The sequence below is a fragment of the Rhinoderma darwinii genome, chromosome 4 (genome assembly GCF_050947455.1).
Source record: "Rhinoderma darwinii isolate aRhiDar2 chromosome 4, aRhiDar2.hap1, whole genome shotgun sequence".
Classification (NCBI taxonomy): domain Eukaryota; kingdom Metazoa; phylum Chordata; class Amphibia; order Anura; family Rhinodermatidae; genus Rhinoderma; species Rhinoderma darwinii.
This window is the reverse complement of record NC_134690.1, coordinates 333622418-333642974: the sequence shown is the minus strand read 5'-3', so window position 1 is coordinate 333642974 and position 20557 is coordinate 333622418. Positions and strand designations below refer to the sequence as shown.

The following is a 20557-nucleotide window of genomic DNA, read 5'->3' as shown; positions in this document are numbered from 1 at the left end:
AGCACTACAAAAAGTCTAGGTGTAACCCTGCATGTAAAAAAAAACATTAAAAAAGCTTCACATACATGGTGTTTTTTTACATTTGTTTTATTGCTAGAAAAGTGTGTGCAAAAGAGACCTAAATCTAAGCTGCACTGTGTTCTGGGAGAGATAGCTTTTCCTTCACCCCAGTACTGTATAATACCTTGGGTAGAGATCACACTTTCGAAAAATAGGTTTTGTGCCAATGTGATGGTATCATCCAGCATCTATTCTTACAACTCTCCATTGTGCCATTTCTCTGTTAGGGCTCATTCAGACGAGCGTGTATCACGTCTGTGTGACGGCCGTTAAAATGTGTTTCAATGGGGCCATTCACACGACCGTGATTTCAACGGAGCGTATGAAGGGTCCGTGAAAACATGTCCTATTTTTTTTGCGCTTCACGCATCCCTCCGTATACTCTAGTGTACGGGCACAGCATGGGTGCACCTGAGACGTGAAAAACTGTTGTTTTTCACGTCCGAGGATGACCACGTTCGTGTGAATGTGTCCTTGCACTTCCTGGACATTTACGAATAAAATTACCACTGGGAGTTAGGCTACATTCACAGGAGCATATCAGATTCACGTGCGTTAAAAACGCACGTGAATCTGGTCCGTGTGTATTGTGTAATGCATCAGTGTGCTTTGCGAGTGGTATGCGTTTTTCACACACTCGCAAACCACGTTTTGTTTTTTTTCAATCAAATTGAAGCGCAAATCACGCACAGCACACAAATGTGCATCCGTGTGCGGTGCGTGTTTTTCACTCACCCGTTGAGGTCAATGAAAACGCACCAATATAAGAAATGCAGTGAGTTTCACGCAGTGGACTCTCGCATGTGTGAATGGCCCCATTGAAATCAACGGGTCTGTGTGCTGCGCGTGATTTCCATGCGCAGCACACAGACGTTATTCACACTCCTGTGAATGGGCCCTTCCCCTTGATAATAGGTTGTGGCCCTACACTGTCTGACTTGTTTGGATAGTGTCAGAGTGTGTAGGGGCATGCCCTATGATAAGGAGAATGGTAACACCCAGTTATTAGTTTATTTATACATTTCCAGGAAGAAAAACAGATGAATAATACAATGTTGAGTTCTAAGTAAATATGCTCCAGAATTTTTAATTCTAAAACCTAACTAAGCATTTCTGTTTATCAGCAACAATGCATAACCCATCTTGATGTAGCTGCTGTATTCATACTGGCCATACAATTTAGATAACAGTGACCCGGGCGTGCATATTATTTCAATGAGTCGGGAGACTCCCATATATATATTAAATGCCCAGCCTAAATCCATACCATATGATGGCCATCTAATGTGAAACCAACTTTGCTTCAAGGACATTGTATTATTCCTTCCAATAGGGTCACGTATAGCATCCTTATGATAGGAAATTTCCTTTCCTGGGTTTAGTTTTTAGTTTGGAAAAGTTAAGAACTTTTATTAGTACACAAAGTCAGTGTAGATCATGTATTCCTGCTGACCAGTTCAATAATTCTAACCTGGAAAATGAATTAAATATAAGCAAGCATTGACCAAGCCAAATATTCTACATTCTGCTGTAGCAGTAACCAGCACCAGGTTGGAAGCTCATGAAAACAATGTTCTGCTCCTTGTATTGGTGTCAGACGGAATACAGAGAGTTGAAAGTCAATGCACGCAGTGCTACTTGAATGCACTACATTTGGGCTGCACGCCACGTTGCTCCTTTGCTGGCTTGTCATTGATTTTGCTTAGCATGAAACAAAATAGCTTGAGAATGAAATAAATCTGTATAGGGGACTATAATCTTCCAACAGTGCTATGTACATTTATTATCTTTCCATTTCTGGGTACTTCCAAGCAGAAAAATCTGATTCTTCTTCTTCAAGTAATAACTGAAACAAAAGTATGTATCTCTTTCTGTGTAAAATGTACGTTACATACGCGATCGTGATATGGTTGGTTTAGGCGGGATTACATGGTAGTATTGCATCTACGAAGTGGTGCCCTACATATTTGCTTAGGTCGCCGATTTAAATGTTTGCTTTATATTTAATTTAAAATGGTTGTCCAGGGTTAGCAAACAATCATCTATTTTGTTGTTTTTCTTCCAGAAACTGCACCACTCCTGTCCATAAGCTATGTATTTTTATTTTAGCTCATACCTATTTAATTCACAAGAGTGGCGTTGTTTCTGGAAAAATCGTTTTTCTAATCCTCGACAAACCCTTTAATATGCCTCGACCTGATTTCTGGTGCCCCTTAGGCATTAAAGGGCTATGGACTCAACCACGTAAAGGTGCCCTTCTCAATCCAATCAATCAATCAATCAATCAATCAATCTAGGCGAACTTAAAATTCCTTCCCTGAAATAGAACCATTTCACTGTTTGTATATACTGTAGTGTATATATATATATATATATATATATATATATATATATATATACTGTGTAGTATATACATCTGCCTAACCAATTGAGTAACTTTGCATATATATATTGCATTACTTATCTTGTACCTAAAATGGCCTGTATTACAGTTCAGTACTGCATTCGTAAGACTTCAGAGCTGAGATTTCCCAGCATTCAGATTTGCATAGAGCTTTCATTGGTGACTTACATTTTTATAGTAATCTGATATAGGAAAAACGGAGGGTCCACGGTCCGACATGGGACATCATTGATCCGGGCTAGTTTGCTCCTTTCACAAGGAGTTATTTTTGGGGATGACCGATCGTTATTACGATCGCTTGTCCCTTTACATTTCTATTATTTCGGCAGCATATCTCCCTGTTTGCAACGATAATACTTCTTGCAGCATAAACGATACAATTAGCTGATGAACGCTCGTTTGCCCGATACTTGGCCCATGTAAAAGGGCCTTAACTGTCCCACTGAATTAGAGGGGCTCAGCTAAACTGATAGGAATTTGCGTGTCAACAAGTTTGCTAACTGTGTTCAAAATCAGCAGAATTGTGGGCGCAGCTCTAAAGTAAAAGTGTAACTCAGAATTAGTAGAATATCAGAAAATATGTATAAGCTGTCAAATGATGAAAATAATTAAATGCAGAAGAGTACAATTTTTATTGTAAATAATATTTTGACTTTTATTTTGCCATATAACTTCTGCAATTCCTGTAAAATGAAAGAAGGAAGCAGTGATCATGAAATTAAGCTATATCTAATGGTATCCAGCTTGTTCTCGATGTTCTACAACTCAAGTAATCCCTTATTTTAGACTTTAAGCTACCTTGTCGTCTTTGTCTCAACTAGAAACAAATTATCTTTCCGTACGGCCTCTGGGCTGCAAATCTCCATTCATAAGACAAACCCAAGGGACTATTATCTACGAAAATTTCATGACCCACGGTTAACATTACCTCAAATCCAGAACATAAACCGCATTGAAGCTTCCGAGCACCCTGCTCCATACTCAGGAAAATAAGTGTAACTGGTTTATTTCATTGGTTGTGTGTTTCTCTACCGACCTATTTACTTTGATTTAATAGTTTTTTTTATGCTTTGCAAAATAATTAGTAATGTTTAAAGCTATGAATGTGTGGTTGTATACATTTCATGTTGAGCTTTTGTTCTTGCCTTCCTCATGTACTGGTTTAGGCCTTACATTTACACTATGTGTATCAGAGCTGGGTCTTCTAACAATCCCAGCACCTGTGCGTCCATCACATGACCATGGACAGGATTCTATACACTGGAAGTAAACAATGAATGTTCCTACTGAATAACAACAGAAATCTTGAAAACCGAGAGGCATTAATACAGAAAGTACATTGGCATATTGTATAGCCTTAATTACACAAAAACAAACAGCCCCTTTGATGATCACGTGACCACAATGAACACATATATAAATGGCAGTATAATGTAAGCAATACTACATGCAGTGCCCATATAGTATATATTAAAGCCAAGTATATTAACAGCAAAAAGGTTAAATGACCTAACCCAGAGGAAATGCAAATGCTCTAGCGCTCAAACACAGGCCACAGCTTCGTCAGAAGATTGTTATGGAAGCGGACAAAGTGTACTATAAATGGAGACTGCTGATATTTCGTAAACAGTGTCTTATGTCATGTGACTTAACAATCAGAAGAGGCCGGGTTATAGTACCAACGACGTAAACTCAGTATTGCTGTCATCCGTAATTAAAAACATCCGCCCACCAACTGAGAGGGCACATGCGTGAGGCTGTAACCACGGAGACACATCTGTAAGGGTGTGTTCACACGGCCGTTTTTCTGGCCGCAAACGGCCGAAAAAATGGCTGAGAAATCGGAAGCAGAATGCCACAAAACATCTGCCCATTGATTTCAATGGGAAAATCGGCATTCTGTTCCGACGGGCCGTTTTTTTACGCAGTCGTTTTGAATAACGACCGCGTAAGAAAACGGCCGCGAAAAAGAAGTGTAGGTCACTTCTTGGGACGTTTTTGGAGCCGTTTTTCATTGAATCTATAGAAAACAGCTCCAAAAACGGCCGTAAAAAACACTGCGAAAATCGCGAGTGGCTTAAAAAACGTCTGAAAATCAGGAGCTGTTTTCCCTTGAAAACAGCTCCGTATTTTCAGATGTTTTTGAGTTTGCGTGTGAATATACCCTAAGGGTATGTTCACACGCAGTGGTTTCAGATGTAATTCGGGCGTTTTACGCCTCGAATTACGCCTGAAAAAACGCCCCTAATACGCCTACAAACATCTGCCCATTGCTTTCAATGCGAATTACGATGTTCTGTTCCCACGAGCCTTTATTTTATGCGTCGCTGTCAAAATACGGCACGTAAAATGTCGGCTCATCCAAAGAAGTGCAGGACACTTCTTGGGATATTTTTTGAGGTGTTTTTCATTGACTCCATTGAAAAACCGCTCCAAAAACGGGCGTAAAAAACGCAGCGAAAAACGCAAGTTGTTAAAAAAACGTCTGAAAATCAGGAGCTGTTTTCGCCTGAAAACAGCTCCGTATTTTCAGACGTATTTTGCTACTGCTTGTGAACATACCCTTAGGCCTTATTCACACGACAGTGAAAAAAAAATGTCCATTTAAAACTGGTCAACTGTCAGTTTTTCATGGCCATTTTGCATCAGTGTGTCTCTAAATTTTCATCCATTTCAAGTCCATCTGTCCGTTTTTAATGGCCGTTTGACATCCATTTTCATCAGTTTTTCATGGCCGTTAAAAAAACGGATGAATTTCATTGGTCAGGCTTTTTTTGTCCCAACCCCCTGAAAACAACCAAAGGAAGGTCACATGTTCACCTAGACACTATTTACAGCCTCCCTGTATATGATGCCACACGCCTCCCTGTATATGATGCCACACACCTCCCTGTATATGATGCTACACCAGCCTCCCTGTAGATGATGCCACACACCTCCCTGTAGATGATGCCACACCAGCCTCCATGTAGATGATGCCACACCAGCCTCCCTGTACATGATGCCACACCAGCCTCCCTGTAGATGCCACACCAGCCTCCTTGTAGATACCACACCAGCCTCCTTGTAGATGCCACACCAGCCTCCTTGTAGATGCCACACCAGCCTCCTTGTAGATGCCACACCTGCCTCCCTGTAGATGCCACACCAGCCTGCCTGTAGATGCCACACCAGCCTCCCTGTAGATGCCACACCAGCCTCCCTGTAGATGCCACACCAGCCTGCCTGTAGATGCCACACCAGCCTGCCTGTAGATGCCACACCAGCCTGCCTGTAGATGCCACACCAGCCTGCCTGTAGATGCCACACCAGCCTGCCTGTAGATGCCACACCAGCCTCCCTGTAGATGCCACACCAGCCTCCCTGTAGATGCCACACCAGCCTGCCTGTAGATGCCACACCAGCCTGCCTGTAGATGCCACACCAGCCTCCTTGTAGATGCCACACCAGCCTCCCTGTAGATGCCACACCAGCCTCCCTGTAGATGCCACACCAGCCTCCCTGTAGATGCCACACCAGCCTGCCTGTAGATGCCACACCAGCCTCCCTGTAGATGCCACACCAGCCTGCCTGTAGATGCCACACCAGCCTCCCTGTAGATGCCACACCAGCCTCCCTGTAGATGCCACACCAGCCTGCCTGTAGATGCCACACCAGCCTGCCTGTAGATGCCACACCAGCCTCCCTGTAGATGCCACACCAGCCTCCCTGTAGATGCCACACCAGCCTCCCTGTAGATGCCACACCAGCCTCCCTGTAGGTGCCACACCAGCCTGCCTGTAGGTGCCACACCAGCCTGCCTGTAGATGCCACACCAGCCTCCCTGTAGATGCCACACCAGCCTGCCTGTAGATCGTGCCACATACTCAGCAGCGCCGTCTCTTGTCTTCTTCAGGTGTGGTCACTCGTCTGCACGGGATCTGGCAAGGCAGCGCGACGGGGCGATGACGTCATCGAGGCGCCTTCAAACCCGTGAAGACGAGTGACCACACCTGAAGAAGCGCCGCAAACGTGAGTATGCCAACGATAGCCAGAAAAGGAACTAGTAGTTCCCTTGCCAATCCCCATGTAACAGATCCGTTTTTAACGGTTGTTACATGTATTGACAGCCGTTAAAAACTGATCCATTGACTTCTATGGGGGCCGTCAGGCCGTTAAAACGGCCAAAAATAGGACATGTCCTATTTTTTGACGGCCATTATTCACGGGCCGTTAAAAAAACGGCCGTGTGAATGCACCCATAGAATATCATTGTTCTGAAAATGGCCATGTGAAAGCCGTTAAAAGGACGGCCATCACACGGCCGTTTTTCACTGTCGTGTGAATGAGGCCTTACAGTGAACAATGTTATTCAGGCTTCATCCCTCTTGCAGATGGACTGAACTTCTCAGGGACTCCAGATCAAAAACGTGCACCACCTAACCAGGCAGCCATAATATAGAATGCACTATAATTTAACCCATACTTATACTATTATTAAGAAGTGCATGGAGTAATAGCTAAGTACAGAGTATAATGTTAATTTGACTATAGGGAGATTACCAAAATAAGAAAATGCTTAAGGGCATGAGACGTGGCAGAGTTTTTCAACTGCAAATGTTGGTGCAGATTTGGGGCAATTACGCAGCAAATCTGCACCAACATTTGCATATTTGACAGGTAATTTAGATGTTGCAGAAAACACAGCGGACTTGCCACAGATTTCAGTTTTTGCATTGCAAAGGCTGAAATACGCAGTGAAATTCTGCTTCTCCGTAACAGACAGTGCATGCTGCGGAGAGAAAATTCTGCACCGCAGCCTATGGTCCGCAGCGGAGTTTTCTGCAACGTCTGAACTAACTTGCCTAAAAATGTATAGAAACAAATGTAAAAAACGTCCGCTGGAGAATTCCACAGCAATTCCGCCACGTGTGAATGTGCCCTTGTAGGGGTGAATTGCTACATATATAAAACTGGACTATTGGAAAGTGGCGGCTTGTAATTGGACAGCTGAGCTCTTAGCCACTGACATACGTGATTCAATAAACCTGTGTTCTATGTGTATGAAAAATAACAAAAAAGGCATTCTTTAATACCACAATGTTCCTCATATATGAAAACATATTTCTTGTTTGTATTTGGTTTCTATGGGCTAAAAAAATACACATGGCTCTTCGTGGTACTTTATGAGATTTTTTTCCAAGACGCTTTCCCTTTGTGAATTAGAAATAAATTAAAGCTACAAAATTGTATTTACAGTAAAATTCCTTTCATTTGGCCTCTGATTATGCAGAAAGTTTAATGATCTGGCACTTGTTTCTAGCAATATATGTTGGAATTTCACAAGACCAGAGGGGGGAAAACTGAGTATAGACACCCATTAAGGCTCTGCTCACATCTGCGTTGGGGTCCCGTTCTGACGTTCCGTCTGAGCTTTCCGTCAGAACGGGACCGTGAGCAGACACAAACTGACACCGACAGAAACCAGAGGTTTCCATCACCATTGAATTCAATGGTGACAGAGCCGCTGCCCGTGGTTTCCGTTTGTTTCTTTTGTGCACCGGATCCGTCGTTTTTCTGGAAGCAATAGCGTAGCAGAAGGAGTTGATCAGTTTCAGGGCACATACACGCAACCTTATTTGAGATCATTGTCTAACATAGGGGACTCAAACTCGGCCGGGTAAGTGGGCCGCACATAGAAAAAACGTGAAGTTGACGGGCCGCATTACTTTCAAATTTGATACAATACAAAATTATTGTTAATCAATTAGTTATTTTAACTACTATAACAATACTACATTACTAATAATACTACATTGCTATAATAATACTACCTTACTATAACAATACTACATTACTATAATATTACTACATTACTATAATAATACTACATTACTATAATACTACTACATTACTATAATAATACTACATTACTATAATACTACTACATTACTATAATAATACTACATTACTATAATACTACTACATTACTATAATAATACTACATTACTATAATACTACTACATTACTATAATACTACTATAATACTACTTTACTATAACAATACTACATTACTATAATAATACTACATTACTATAATACTACATTACTATAACAATACTACATTACTAAACAATACTACATTACTATAACAATACTACATTACTATAATACTACATTACTAAACAATACTACATTACTATAATAATACTACATTACTATAATACTACATTACTAAACAATACTACATTACTATAACAATACTACATTACTATAATACTACATTACTAAACAATACTACATTACTATAACAATACTACATTACTATAACAATACTACATTACTATAATAATAGCTCTAGATTTAAATTTAACGGAAATTTGCGAGATTTCTCCACGTCTTTATTTCAACAGTCCAGTTTTACAGTTTGTGTTGCTAAATGCAGTCCGGCGGCTCAGTTGGCAGCATTTGGCAGACACACAAATGTCAAGATTAGGCAGCCCCTTTTTAGGCCACAAAGCCCTCTAGAGATAATGCCACAGTGTACCTGTGTCCTATAGATGCAGGTACAATTATAGTGCAGGAGGGGGTGTTGACGACTGCTTTCAGTGGCGCCGCCGACCCCTCAGAGAGACAGCAGGCCGCCGTCATGGACGGTACGGCCCTGGCGCCCCACTCTAAGTTGCGCCCGGGGCACATTTCCCCCGCCTGCCCCCCCCTAGCTACTCCCCTGGACCCATATATTGCACAGTAAGGGAGGTGGCCATGAACAGAACTGAGCGCCGCTGCAATGTTTACATGCAGCAGCATTCAGGTCAATGGGCGCTATAGGGAAGGAGAGTGTTTTTTTTGGGCTAAAAACAACCCTGAGAACCCATTAAAGTTGGAAAAGTTTGGTTTGTAACACTTTCTACTCGGTGCACTTTTAAGATAAAGGATGGCTCAAGTTATTTCTTTATAAGACAGATGGTGGTTTCAAGCTAGCCTGACATGATGTTTGTCAGCAGCTGTTGATGTGTCTGCAAAACAGTGAGCACCAGAGAGAGGGAGCACAATTCATTTAAGGATTTCTGACTGTGTCCTAACAGGGCTCCACCATTAATGTGTTACCATCTGGGTCTCAGGATTCGGAATTGCATTTAAATTTGCGTCTTCCATCCACACGATTTTTTTCTGCGGTAACTTAATGATGAAAAGTATATTTTCCTTTTGCTGACTTTTCGGTCTTAATCAAATGTTGTCTTCTGCAACGTCTTCTGATGAAAGCTGGCCAGGGGTGTAGCACAAATTCCTGTAATTGTCTCTGTAAGGAATCTGAAATAATCCATTAACTTGCTCTGCAGTCACACACAAGCTGCTAGTGAGACCTTATTTCTTGCTAGGAAAGAGCTTGGGTCATGGCTTCTGCATCTCATTTCTTCAAACAGTGTTTATAACAAGGTATTGAGCTCATTGTACGGCTCCCAGTCTCCTGCTCTGTGCACTGAAGCTTGTTTTTTTCTTCGCCAAATTGATGCAGTTCACAAGACTTTATTTGTTTTGTTTCTAAGCATTCAATACAGAATGTTAAATTTACCTTACCTCCCAACTTTCAAGTATTGTGAAGAGGGATAACGCATGCAGGAAACTTTTTTTAACTCCTTCCAATCTCCGCCCAATTTTTATCCATACACACCCAGTACTCTTAGTGTCCCGACACACTATCGTGCCCCCATAGTGCTTCCCCACATAGTATCACGTCCCCAGTTCCTCCCCACAGTATAATGCCCCCATAATGTCTCCCCGCACAGCATAATGTTCCCATTGTGCCTTCTAAAAATAATAAAATATATACTCACCTAGCCTTATTCCCACGATGAATGGAGCAGAGCCCTCTGCATGTCTACTACAGTCTTTGCTGTGTGTGGCTCGGCGAAGACACGTGCGATGATGTCACTGCATTGGCCCTGTCTGCACCAAGCCATTTATGACAGGCACCACATAGTGAATGGTGGTTCAGGGGGCTTATAGCTCCCTGCTCCACCATTGGATTCAACTGTACCTGCGTCTTGAGGGCACAGATACATTTGAAACTGGGACATTCCGCCGGCTGCTGGGGCAGTGGGGCACAGCCCATAATCCAGTACTGTCCCGCTGGACCCGGGACGTTTGAAAGCCATGAATTTACATTTTAATTACTGAAGGATATTTTTTTATACTAACTAAAATAGCTGAACACATTACATACCACCACTTCAGGTATGTACACTGACTGCAGAAGACCTGTGTGCATGAAGTGTGTGTAGACCACCTAAATGCACCACCCGCACTCGGGACACATGTCGTACACCTGCCACTCACAGGATGGACTAATTCCCCACACGTGCCACACACACACTAGACACATACCACAAATGTGGCACTCACAAGCTGAACAGATGCTGTCATGCTACACACCAACCACTTGGCATATTTACTTTGGCCAGTGCTAACTCGAAGAATTCCTGTAGGAGAGAAAGCCATTCCCACACCCCGATACCAGTAAACCATGTCTCCAGTAACTTCTGTCTTCACACAAAGCATGTTCCTTATAAGTGTCTTATAACCTCTAACCTTGTTAAAAGTACCCCTACTGTAAAACCTTAGAATATTTGTACACATCATGGAGTTTAGTGATTTTACATGTTATGGTCAGAGTGATTGTGGATACTCACCACCTCCTTTTTCTCATGTCAATGCCAGTCAGCAGCCGATCAAACTTCCTCTTCCTTGGCCAACTGCCCTGGAGGAAGACTTTCTTTGCTGCTCTTCTAACATTAGACTATAAATGTATTATTTACTTATACAATTTTTCTCAGCTGCTTGATTTTCATTGCCCCTTAAAACGTGTTCTTGGTTGGTCCTTATTAGTGATGAAGACATTGACAAGTGGCTGTTTACTGTTACCCTTAATGATAAAACCATAATTTACTACTTAGGATTTTTCTGATCTGCCTTGCAATTATTGACAGGAGAATGTCAATATAACCCCATGATCGTGTTGGGTTCACAGTTATATCTATGGATTTTCTGTTTGTATTATTAATGGTATACAGTGTATTAGTCTTTCATATATTGCTCAAAAATAGAAAAAATATTATATTTCTGTGAACTATGTAAGGGTAAAATACTGGTGATTCTAGAAGCATTTCACTAGGTATTTGTTGTATGGTAGCTATATGCAATACCAGTCATTCTGCTCTCATTTTCAGAACCTCAAATTTGGTTCTCTTGGACTGTGATACACCATAGATAGATTGTAACTTTTAAATACATAATCTAACAAAGCCTATCTGCTATTTTTATTTCCTAAAGAATCAACACCTGAGGAGAGAGCCCAAAAAATTGCACGAACAATGCGGAAGCAGTCAGTAGAGGTCAAAGAGAAGTGGGAAAGCCTGAATTCGCAGGCTGTCAGCTGGCAGAAGCAAGTGGAGAAAGCTTTGGAAAGATTGAGGATCTTGCAAAATGCAATGGATGATCTTGATGCAGGATTGGTGGCAGCAGAGAATGTGCGCAGTAGCTGGAAGCCGGTCGGAGATTTATTAATTGACTCTTTGAAGGAACACATTGAGAAGACAAGTGTAAGTCATTTCAATAAATATCAATAGCAACCATATTATTTACTAGTAAGAGTTTATATTTACATGAACATATTCATAGTATTCAAGCCCAACCTTGTTCATTGACATTCACTTGTATTTAGAATAAGCGGTTTTAACCCTTTGATGAATCTATTCTAAGTACTCACTTCACATGATTTTAATGTGTAATAAGGGACCTCTATATAAAAAAAAATGTTTTTCTCATAAACCATATGGTTTATATTTCCTCTACTCTCAAAACCAGACGGAAACAAGAGGTTTTAAAACTTAGCTCCACCATTGTTCACATTTCCAGCAGATCATTAAAAATGGCTCCAATTGCTCCTTAGCTTCAGATTTCATGGCATGGCAGCCGGAGCTCTTGATAAAAGACCTGGTAAGGGTGCAGTTACACGTGGCAGATTTTGTTGCAGAAATGTGTGGCAGAAAATCAGTACTAAAATCTGCCGTGTGTGACTGCACCCTGAAAGCAGGTAAAGGAGTTGTAAACAGCAAAGCGATAAAATACTATATTAGGATACAACAGACTGCCAGTAGAGCAGCACAAATATATTTTATAATAGAAGACTGGTAGCTGCACCTCCTCAGTCAAAACTTTTCTTTTAGGCTACACTCACACGAGCGTGACAGATTTTACGTTCGTAAAAAACGCCCGTAAATCTGTCCGTGTGCGTTGCTTTATGCATCAGTGTGGTTTGCGAGTGGCATGCGGCTTTCACACACTCGCAAGCACAGAAGTGTTTGCCACTTGCTTATGATTGCCATGGCTTGTTTAGTGCAGAAAGTAATATGGAGCCTGACTGAGTTTCTTCAACTGCTGACAAATTGAGAGTTTGGTTTACACGCCAGGGTTTTGTCACAGTGTTATCACAGTTTTTCCACAACGCGTGAACACAGCTTGGTATTTTGGGCAATTACTTAATTTGTTTCCCATTGCTCATATTTAGGCAACATGTTCTGCAGTTCTGTACACAGATATATATGATTTTCTTTTGTCGTCATTCAGTATTAAATGTGTGCATTGACTTTTCTGCCCTGTAAACCTAAAATACAGCCTCTCACCTGGCCTGAATTGTTGACTACTCCAGACATAAATCCTACAAGATTTGTGTAAACTTGAAATAGAACTTCTTGACCTTCATTTGAAATACATTCCTTGCCTTCTTTTTCTTTACAGCTCATTGTGCCATTTATTCTACCATATGCCTTGTCTTAGAAAAAGTCCAATCCTTCATTTAGTTTTAGGATGTACTTTTGGTAACCCAGCCTTTTATCCCAGCTTGAAAGATTGTGGTGTTGCCGCAACCATGTTAGGACAAATCATGTTGACCTTGACTGATGGATATCCTACCATTTCTGTACTCTATGTTGAATGGGCACCTAAACCCTTTTGTGTCCAAAGCAACTGTCCTACCTACCTTTCTCGTATCTCAACCTTCCTGTTACTCATCTTTCACTGACATGTCCTACTGCAGTACATTAAGAACATATCCAATAAACACCTTGAACTTCTAAAGTCTAAAAGTTTGTGAACAGACTATATGTTAGTATATGTGATTGAATATTCTTTCATCTTACAACTAGTGCCTGTACTGTATCATACTATATAAATTAGCAGAAGACATACTGTATTATGGTGCTAAGTATGAACCAAGAATCAGATCAGTTTAAAAATCTCTATGGTTGTATAAACTTTATGAGGATATTTTATATACAAAAGATATTAATAATTGAGGAATGCATTTCAACACGTATATCATTACTTAAAATGTGAATCATGAGTTAATTGTAATATCTTATAAGAGTAAGTCTCTGTTCACACTAGATTTTTCCTTCCGCCAGAGGTTCCGTAGTTTTTGCCTTCTGACATGATGTTATGACATATATCGCTGTATAGACATTCAGTGGGATAAGTCGACAATAGGTTCCCATTTTAAAAATATGTGTACCACACTGTATACTTTTTTACTGGATGTCTCTGTATAGGGAAGCGTGGCAAACTATGCTTCCCTATACAGTAAAAAAAAAGAAGAAAAATAGGTATGCTGAAGCATACCGGTCCTGATTATGCCTTAAGGATATTTTTTTGCAATATGCTAAGTTCATGGCGCCCTATGAATACATTTGGCGTATTCACCACGAGCTTTCCTGGTGCATATGCTGAACATAATTAACAAACTAAGTATGAAGAGACCCTTATTTAATCATATTATACGATGGAAGACATCATTATAGAACTGGATTAATTATGCCTTAATCTTTTTTTATATGTTTTTTCACTCTCTTAGCCTCAGGCAGTGAGAATGACCTCATACTTGGCCTCAGGCAGTGAGAATGACCTCACACTTGGCCTCAGGCAGTGAGAATGACCTCACACTTGGCCTCAGGCAGTGAGAATGACCTCACACTTGGCCTTAGGCAGTGAGAATGACCTCACACTTGGCCACAGGCAGTGATGTCATTTGGATATGTATTATGTGAAATAAGAGCAGTGTCTAGCAGATAGATACTGGTTGTAATTACAATGTCATGATCAATCGGAGTGAAACAATGCTTTGGTTTTATCACCTTCATACATTTCCTGAAAATCAATTATACTGAGGATTTGCTAGCAATAGATCTATAAACATAAATCACTAACCAGCTGCTGAGATATAATAAAGTCACAAACTATCATAATAATTTAATTTAATGTCTTGTTGTAGATGCTTTATGCTTCGCCTGGCATTAGGTTGAATGACTCAGAATTTTATAGGTGTTTAATGCAGGTGATATATTAGCATCTGTCAGTCAGAGGCAAACATTTGATTTGCATGGAAGGATATCAAAGAAGGATTGCATCGGCGGTGCAACTATAGGGGGTGCCAAGGTTGCAATTACACCTGGGCGCTAGGCCTGAGAGGGACAAACTCTCATGGGTACGTGGACCCACTGGGCCGTACCGCCTTGACGGTATGGCAGCTGGCCAACAGGACGCAGGTCACAGTCTATAGTTCGTATGGTGTACCTGTGGCAGCTCGGACAGTAGCGAGACAGGCTCGGCTGGGACTAGGTAGCAGGCAGACGTCAGGCGTGGTGTAGCAGGACAGACGTGGTATACAGCACAGCACGTCTTCAGCTCAGCACAGCACTTAACCAGAATAGCGCAGGATACAGGTGCAGGAACGGGGAACACTGGGAACTGGGAAACACTAAGAGACCATTTGCTTAGACAAACTTTGTGTATGACAACAACACTTAGGCATTGCAGGAAGGGGCTGGGCTCCTCTTATAGTCCAGAGTGCTCATGGGCTAATTTAGTACTAATTTCAGGTGTGCCCGCTGGCCCTACGGGACCCGGCTGGGAGAAGCGGAAGTGAGCGCTGGCGTCTCCTGAGGAGGAGATGGGGGCCAGCGCTCACAGTTCCATGGCTGCGGGCGTCAGGAGGTGAGTGAACCTGATGGCCCGCGGCCATGGGCATGACTGTATCCCCCCTCTTACGCCCCCCCCTCTTGGGGCCAGAACAAAAGAGAAACTTCTTCAGGAAGGTAGGGGCATTGAGGCTCTCTTCTGGCTCCCAGGACCTCTCTTCATGACCAAACCCCTTCCAATCCTCCAAATAAAAGGTTCTTCCATCCATTCTCTTGGTGTCCAGGATCTCCTTTACCTCAAAAGTCTCTGATGAACCGCTGGGAACCACTGCAGGAGTGGAAGTCTTGGAGTAGCTGTTCAAGATTACCGGCTTCAGCAGGGAGACATGGAAGGATTCACTGTATTTTAACGATATATATTGTGCTCCCACAAATATGAACATTTGAAAATGAGTAAAATGAGTAAAATGTATAATTTTTATTTCATAGCTATCTAAAAACAGGGGTACAATCACCACTGTGAAAAGCCCAACCGTGTATTTAAAAACGTATTAAACACAATACTCCCAGTCCTAGTTCGTTTGCAAACCCTTTGTGACTGGGTATGTAAACAGAGATATCAAAATATGGAATCAGCGTATAACATTGGTAAAGCAGTGGTTTGGACACTCGTTCACACAGGAGCCTGCGTTAACCGCACCAGATTCTCCCAATGTACAGATGCACAACAATGCCACTGCCCCCTACGCAAAATTCCCTCACTTCACCCGACCCTACGCGTTTCTATACTTATCATCAGGGGTCTGTCAGTCTGGCCAGGATGCCAGCGATATATCTTCAGCAGCAGGTATTCTACTGCACAACACGGAAGCATGCACGCATAGATGTCAGCGGCATGCTTCACTCTGGGACTCTGAGTCACTATGAACTGAATACTCCGCCCCCTGGCTCCGGCAGCATACATCAAACAGCCAATCACACTGGCCCAGCACATCCATGATGCTCAACCATGTGACTCCCGGCTGTCAGCTGACATACCCGGAAGTAACAATGTAAACAACACAGAGCATGCTGACTCAATGGGAGGCTGTAGAAGTATCTGTTTGCTACAAAAAGCCTCATGCTATTCAAGGATGGAGTATAACACTATTAGGTTGGATATATGTTGCGGATCAGCTCAGGACCGCAATTGGACTACCACGATAGGAGCACCTACCCTGAAAATACATAATATATGGATGGAAGAACGACGTAATAGTAAACCTCACATAAAACATATGACACACTCCTGGACTCAATTGCCATACCGGCTACTTATTGATTGATATATTACAAGTGACTACACTGGGACTAGGAATGCATTACCATACCCCCACCCAGAGGACCAAAAAAGCCCTATGACTTGATATGGATTGTATATTAAATAAAACAGGTATAATTTGTTTGCTCGTTTAAACCTTCAGGATGTACGCAAGCCAGTCTGTAGATCCATTGGGCCTCTTTACGCAGAATGAGGTTATCCCAATCCCCTCCCCGTTTAGGAGGACGTACCAATTCAATTGCCTGAAATTTTAAACATTCTGCCCTGCCTTGATGTTTTGCATGCACATGTTTTGATATGGAAGTATCTCTTTCATTTGTAACATCTCCAACATGTTCCCTAATCCGGCGCCGAAACTGCCGTATCGTCTTGCCCACAAATTATACCTGTTTTATTTAATATACAATCCATATCAAGTTACATAGTTACCTAATCCGGCGCCGAAACTGCCGTATCGTCTTGCCCACAAATTATACCTGTTTTATTTAATATACAATCCATATCAAGTCATAGGGCTTTTTTGGTCCTCTGGGTGGGGGTATGGTAATGCATTCCTAGTCCCAGTGTAGTCACTTGTAATATATCAATCAATAAGTAGCAGGTATGGCAATTGAGTCCAGGAGTGTGTCATATGTTTTATGTGAGGTTTACTATTACGTCGTTCTTCCATCCATATATTATGTATTTTCAGGGTAGGTGCTCCTATCGTGGTAGTCCAATTGCGGTCCTGAGCTGATCCGCAACATATATCCAACCTAATAGTGTTATACTCCATCCTTGAATAGCATGAGGCTTTGTGTAGCAAACAGATACTTCTACAGCCTCCCATTGAGTCAGCATGCTCTGTGTTGTTTACATTGTTACTTCCGGGTATGTCAGCTGACAGCCGGGAGTCACATGGTTGAGCATCATGGATGTGCTGGGCCAGTGTGATTGGCTGTTTCATGTATGCTGCCGGAGCCAGGGTGCGGAGTATTCAGTTCATAGTGACTCAGAGTCCCAGAGTGAAGCATGCCGCTGACATCTATGCGTGCATGCTTCCGTGTTGTGCAGTAGAATACCTGCTGCTGAAGATATATCGCTGGCATCCTGGCCAGACTGACAGACCCCTGATGATAAGTATAGAAACGCGTAGGGTCGGGTGAAGTGAGGGAATTTTGCGTAGAGGGCAGTGGCATTGTTGTGCATCTGTACATTGGGAGAATCTGGTGCGGTTAACGCAGGCTCCTGTGTGAATGAGGGTCCAAACCACTGCTTTACCAATGTTATACGCTGATTCCATATTTTGATATCTCTGTTTACATACCCAGTCACAAAGTGTTCGCAAACGAACTAGGACTGGGAGACATGGAAGGAGTTGGGGATCCTGAGGGTAGGAGGCAGCCGAAGCTTGTAGGAAACAGAGTTGATTTGTTGCAAAATCTTGAAGGGTCCAAGGAACCTGGGAGCAAACTTGTACGATGGCACCCTTAGCCGGATATTTCTATAGGACAGCCAGACCTTAGTACCTACAAGGAACTGGGGAGGCTTTCGTCTTCTTGTGTATGCCTTTCTCTTCATGCGGTCGACCGCCAGCAGAATAGAAGATCGAGTCTGCTGCCAGATCTGTATAAAGTCCCTGAATGCAGAGTCGGCTGCATGCATCTGGGACGTAGTGGAAACAGGAAGAGGTATACGAGGTTGTTGGCCATAGACAATGAAGAATAGACTCTTAGTGGTGGACTCACTAGTATGGTTATTGTAGGGGAACACAGGCCAAGGAAGCAGCTGCAGACGGAAGATGTGTTGGACCAAGATGTTGGCCAGTCGGGAAGCAGACAGTAGGCCAGTCAGTGGAACGAAATGAGCCATTTTGGAGAATCGGTCCACCACCACCCAGACCGTACTGCAACCAGCATAGAGAGGCAGGTCTGTGACAAAGTCCATAGCAATATGTTGCCAAAGGGCATCGGGCACAGGCAATGGCTGGAGCAGGCCCGCCAGTTTGGAGTGGGCAACCTTATTTGCTGTGCACACCATGCAGGAGGAGACAAAGTCCGTGATGTCTTTGGGCAGCGTGGGCCACCAGAACTGACGAGCGATCAGGTCTCGGGGTCTTACGGACACTCGCGTGACCTGCCAATTTTGAACAGTGTCCCCAGCGGAGGATTCTTCTGTCTGCCAGACGCACAAAAGTCCTCCCCAGGGGAATGTCTCTAACTTGCAGAGTGTTGACAGGGATGATGCAGGATGGGTTAATGATACTCTGTGGAGACTCCATAGTGTCCTCTGTCTCGAATGACCTGGACAAGTCATCGTCCCTCACATTCTTGTCGGCCGGACGGTAGTGGCGCTCAAACTGGAACCGGGCAAAGAACAGCGACCACCTGGCCTGACGAGGATTCAGTCATTGGGCCGTCTGGAGATAAGTGAGGTTCTTGTGGTCCGTAAATATCAAGATGGGATGAAGTGTCTGTAGAAATTGGCGAATCCCAGGAAGCGCTGTATGGCCCTAAAACCTTGAGGGTGTGGCCATTCCAGGACGGACTTTAGCTTTTCAGGATCCAGCTTGAGACCTTGATTCGAGATGATGTAGCCCAGGGAGGGTAGAGCATCTTTCTCAAATATGCATTTCTCCAACTTGGCGTACAGGCGATTCTCCCTTAACCGCAGCAAAACTTGATGGACATGTCTCCGATGAGTCATTAGATCTGGAGAAAAAATCAAGATGTCATCAAGATAGACCACAACACAAACATAGAGGAGGTAGTGGAAGATGTCATTAACGAACTCCTGGAAAACCGTGGGAGCATTACACAGGCCGAAGGGCATTACTAGATATTCATAGTGTCCGTCACAGGTGTTAAATGCAGTCTTCCATTCGTCACCCTGGCGAATCCGGATTAGGTTGTAAGTCCCACGCTGGTCTAGTTTAGAAAAAATCTTGTCACCACGTATACAATCAAACAGTTCAGAAATCAATGGCAATGTATACCTATTTTTCACCGTGATCTGGTTGAGACCCCGGTAGTTGATGCAAGGACGCAGAGAACCATTCTTTTTTTTTACGAAGTAGAACCCAGCTCCTGATGGGAACGAAGACTTCAGTATGAAGCCCCTCTCCAAGTTCTCTTTAACATAGGCGGACATGGACAGAGTCTCTGGCAAGGAGAGAGTATATAGCCTACCACGGGGAAGGGAAGCACCAGGAACTAGGTCGATAGGACAGGCATACGTCCGGTGTGGGGGCAGCGTCTCTGCCTCCTTCTTGCTGAAGATGTCCGAAAATGCAGAATAATGACCAGGCAATCCTGCAAAGGACCGAGGCAAAGGAGGCTGAGCCGAACGAATCTGTACCAGGCAACGGTTGAGACACTCCGAGCCCCACTAGAGAACCTCTCCAGAAATCCAGTCCAGGACTGGGGCATGTAATCGGAGCCAAGGCAGACCCAGCAGCATGGGGTTGACGGCCTTGGGCAGCACAAAGAACGAGAGGAGCTCGGAGTGGAGGGCTCCCACTTGGAGCCTCAGCGGCTTGGTCACAGCTATAACTGGGTCTGACAGAGGTAGTCCATTTACAGATGCAACCATCAACGGCCTCTCTAGAGGGGTAGTGGGCAATTGAAGAAGATCCACCAGGTCTCTACGAATGAAATTAGCAGCGGATCCAGAGTCCAGATAAGCAGAGACCCGATGCGTGTTCTCGCTGGACACTATAGTCACGGGAATGGACAATTTAGGCGAAAGTCCTTCTTTACCCAAGGTTGTCTCTCCCACCATCCCTAGGCTCTGGGGCTTTTGAAGACACAGACGCACAAGATGGCCTCCGAGGCCGCAATA

General features: G+C 43.1%; 1 protein-coding gene across 4 annotated transcripts in view; it reads left to right on the top strand.

Annotated features, from left to right (window-relative positions):
• The window catches only part of UTRN (utrophin), a 603028-nt gene that overhangs the window by 440099 nt on the left and 142372 nt on the right, over positions 1-20557 (top strand). For all 4 annotated transcript variants that reach the window (XM_075862837.1, XM_075862834.1, XM_075862835.1 and 1 more), the window contains one exon: positions 11777-12045. In XM_075862837.1, the coding sequence (XP_075718952.1) occupies positions 11777-12045 (269 nt within the window). The remainder of the gene's footprint in view (positions 1-11776; positions 12046-20557) is intronic.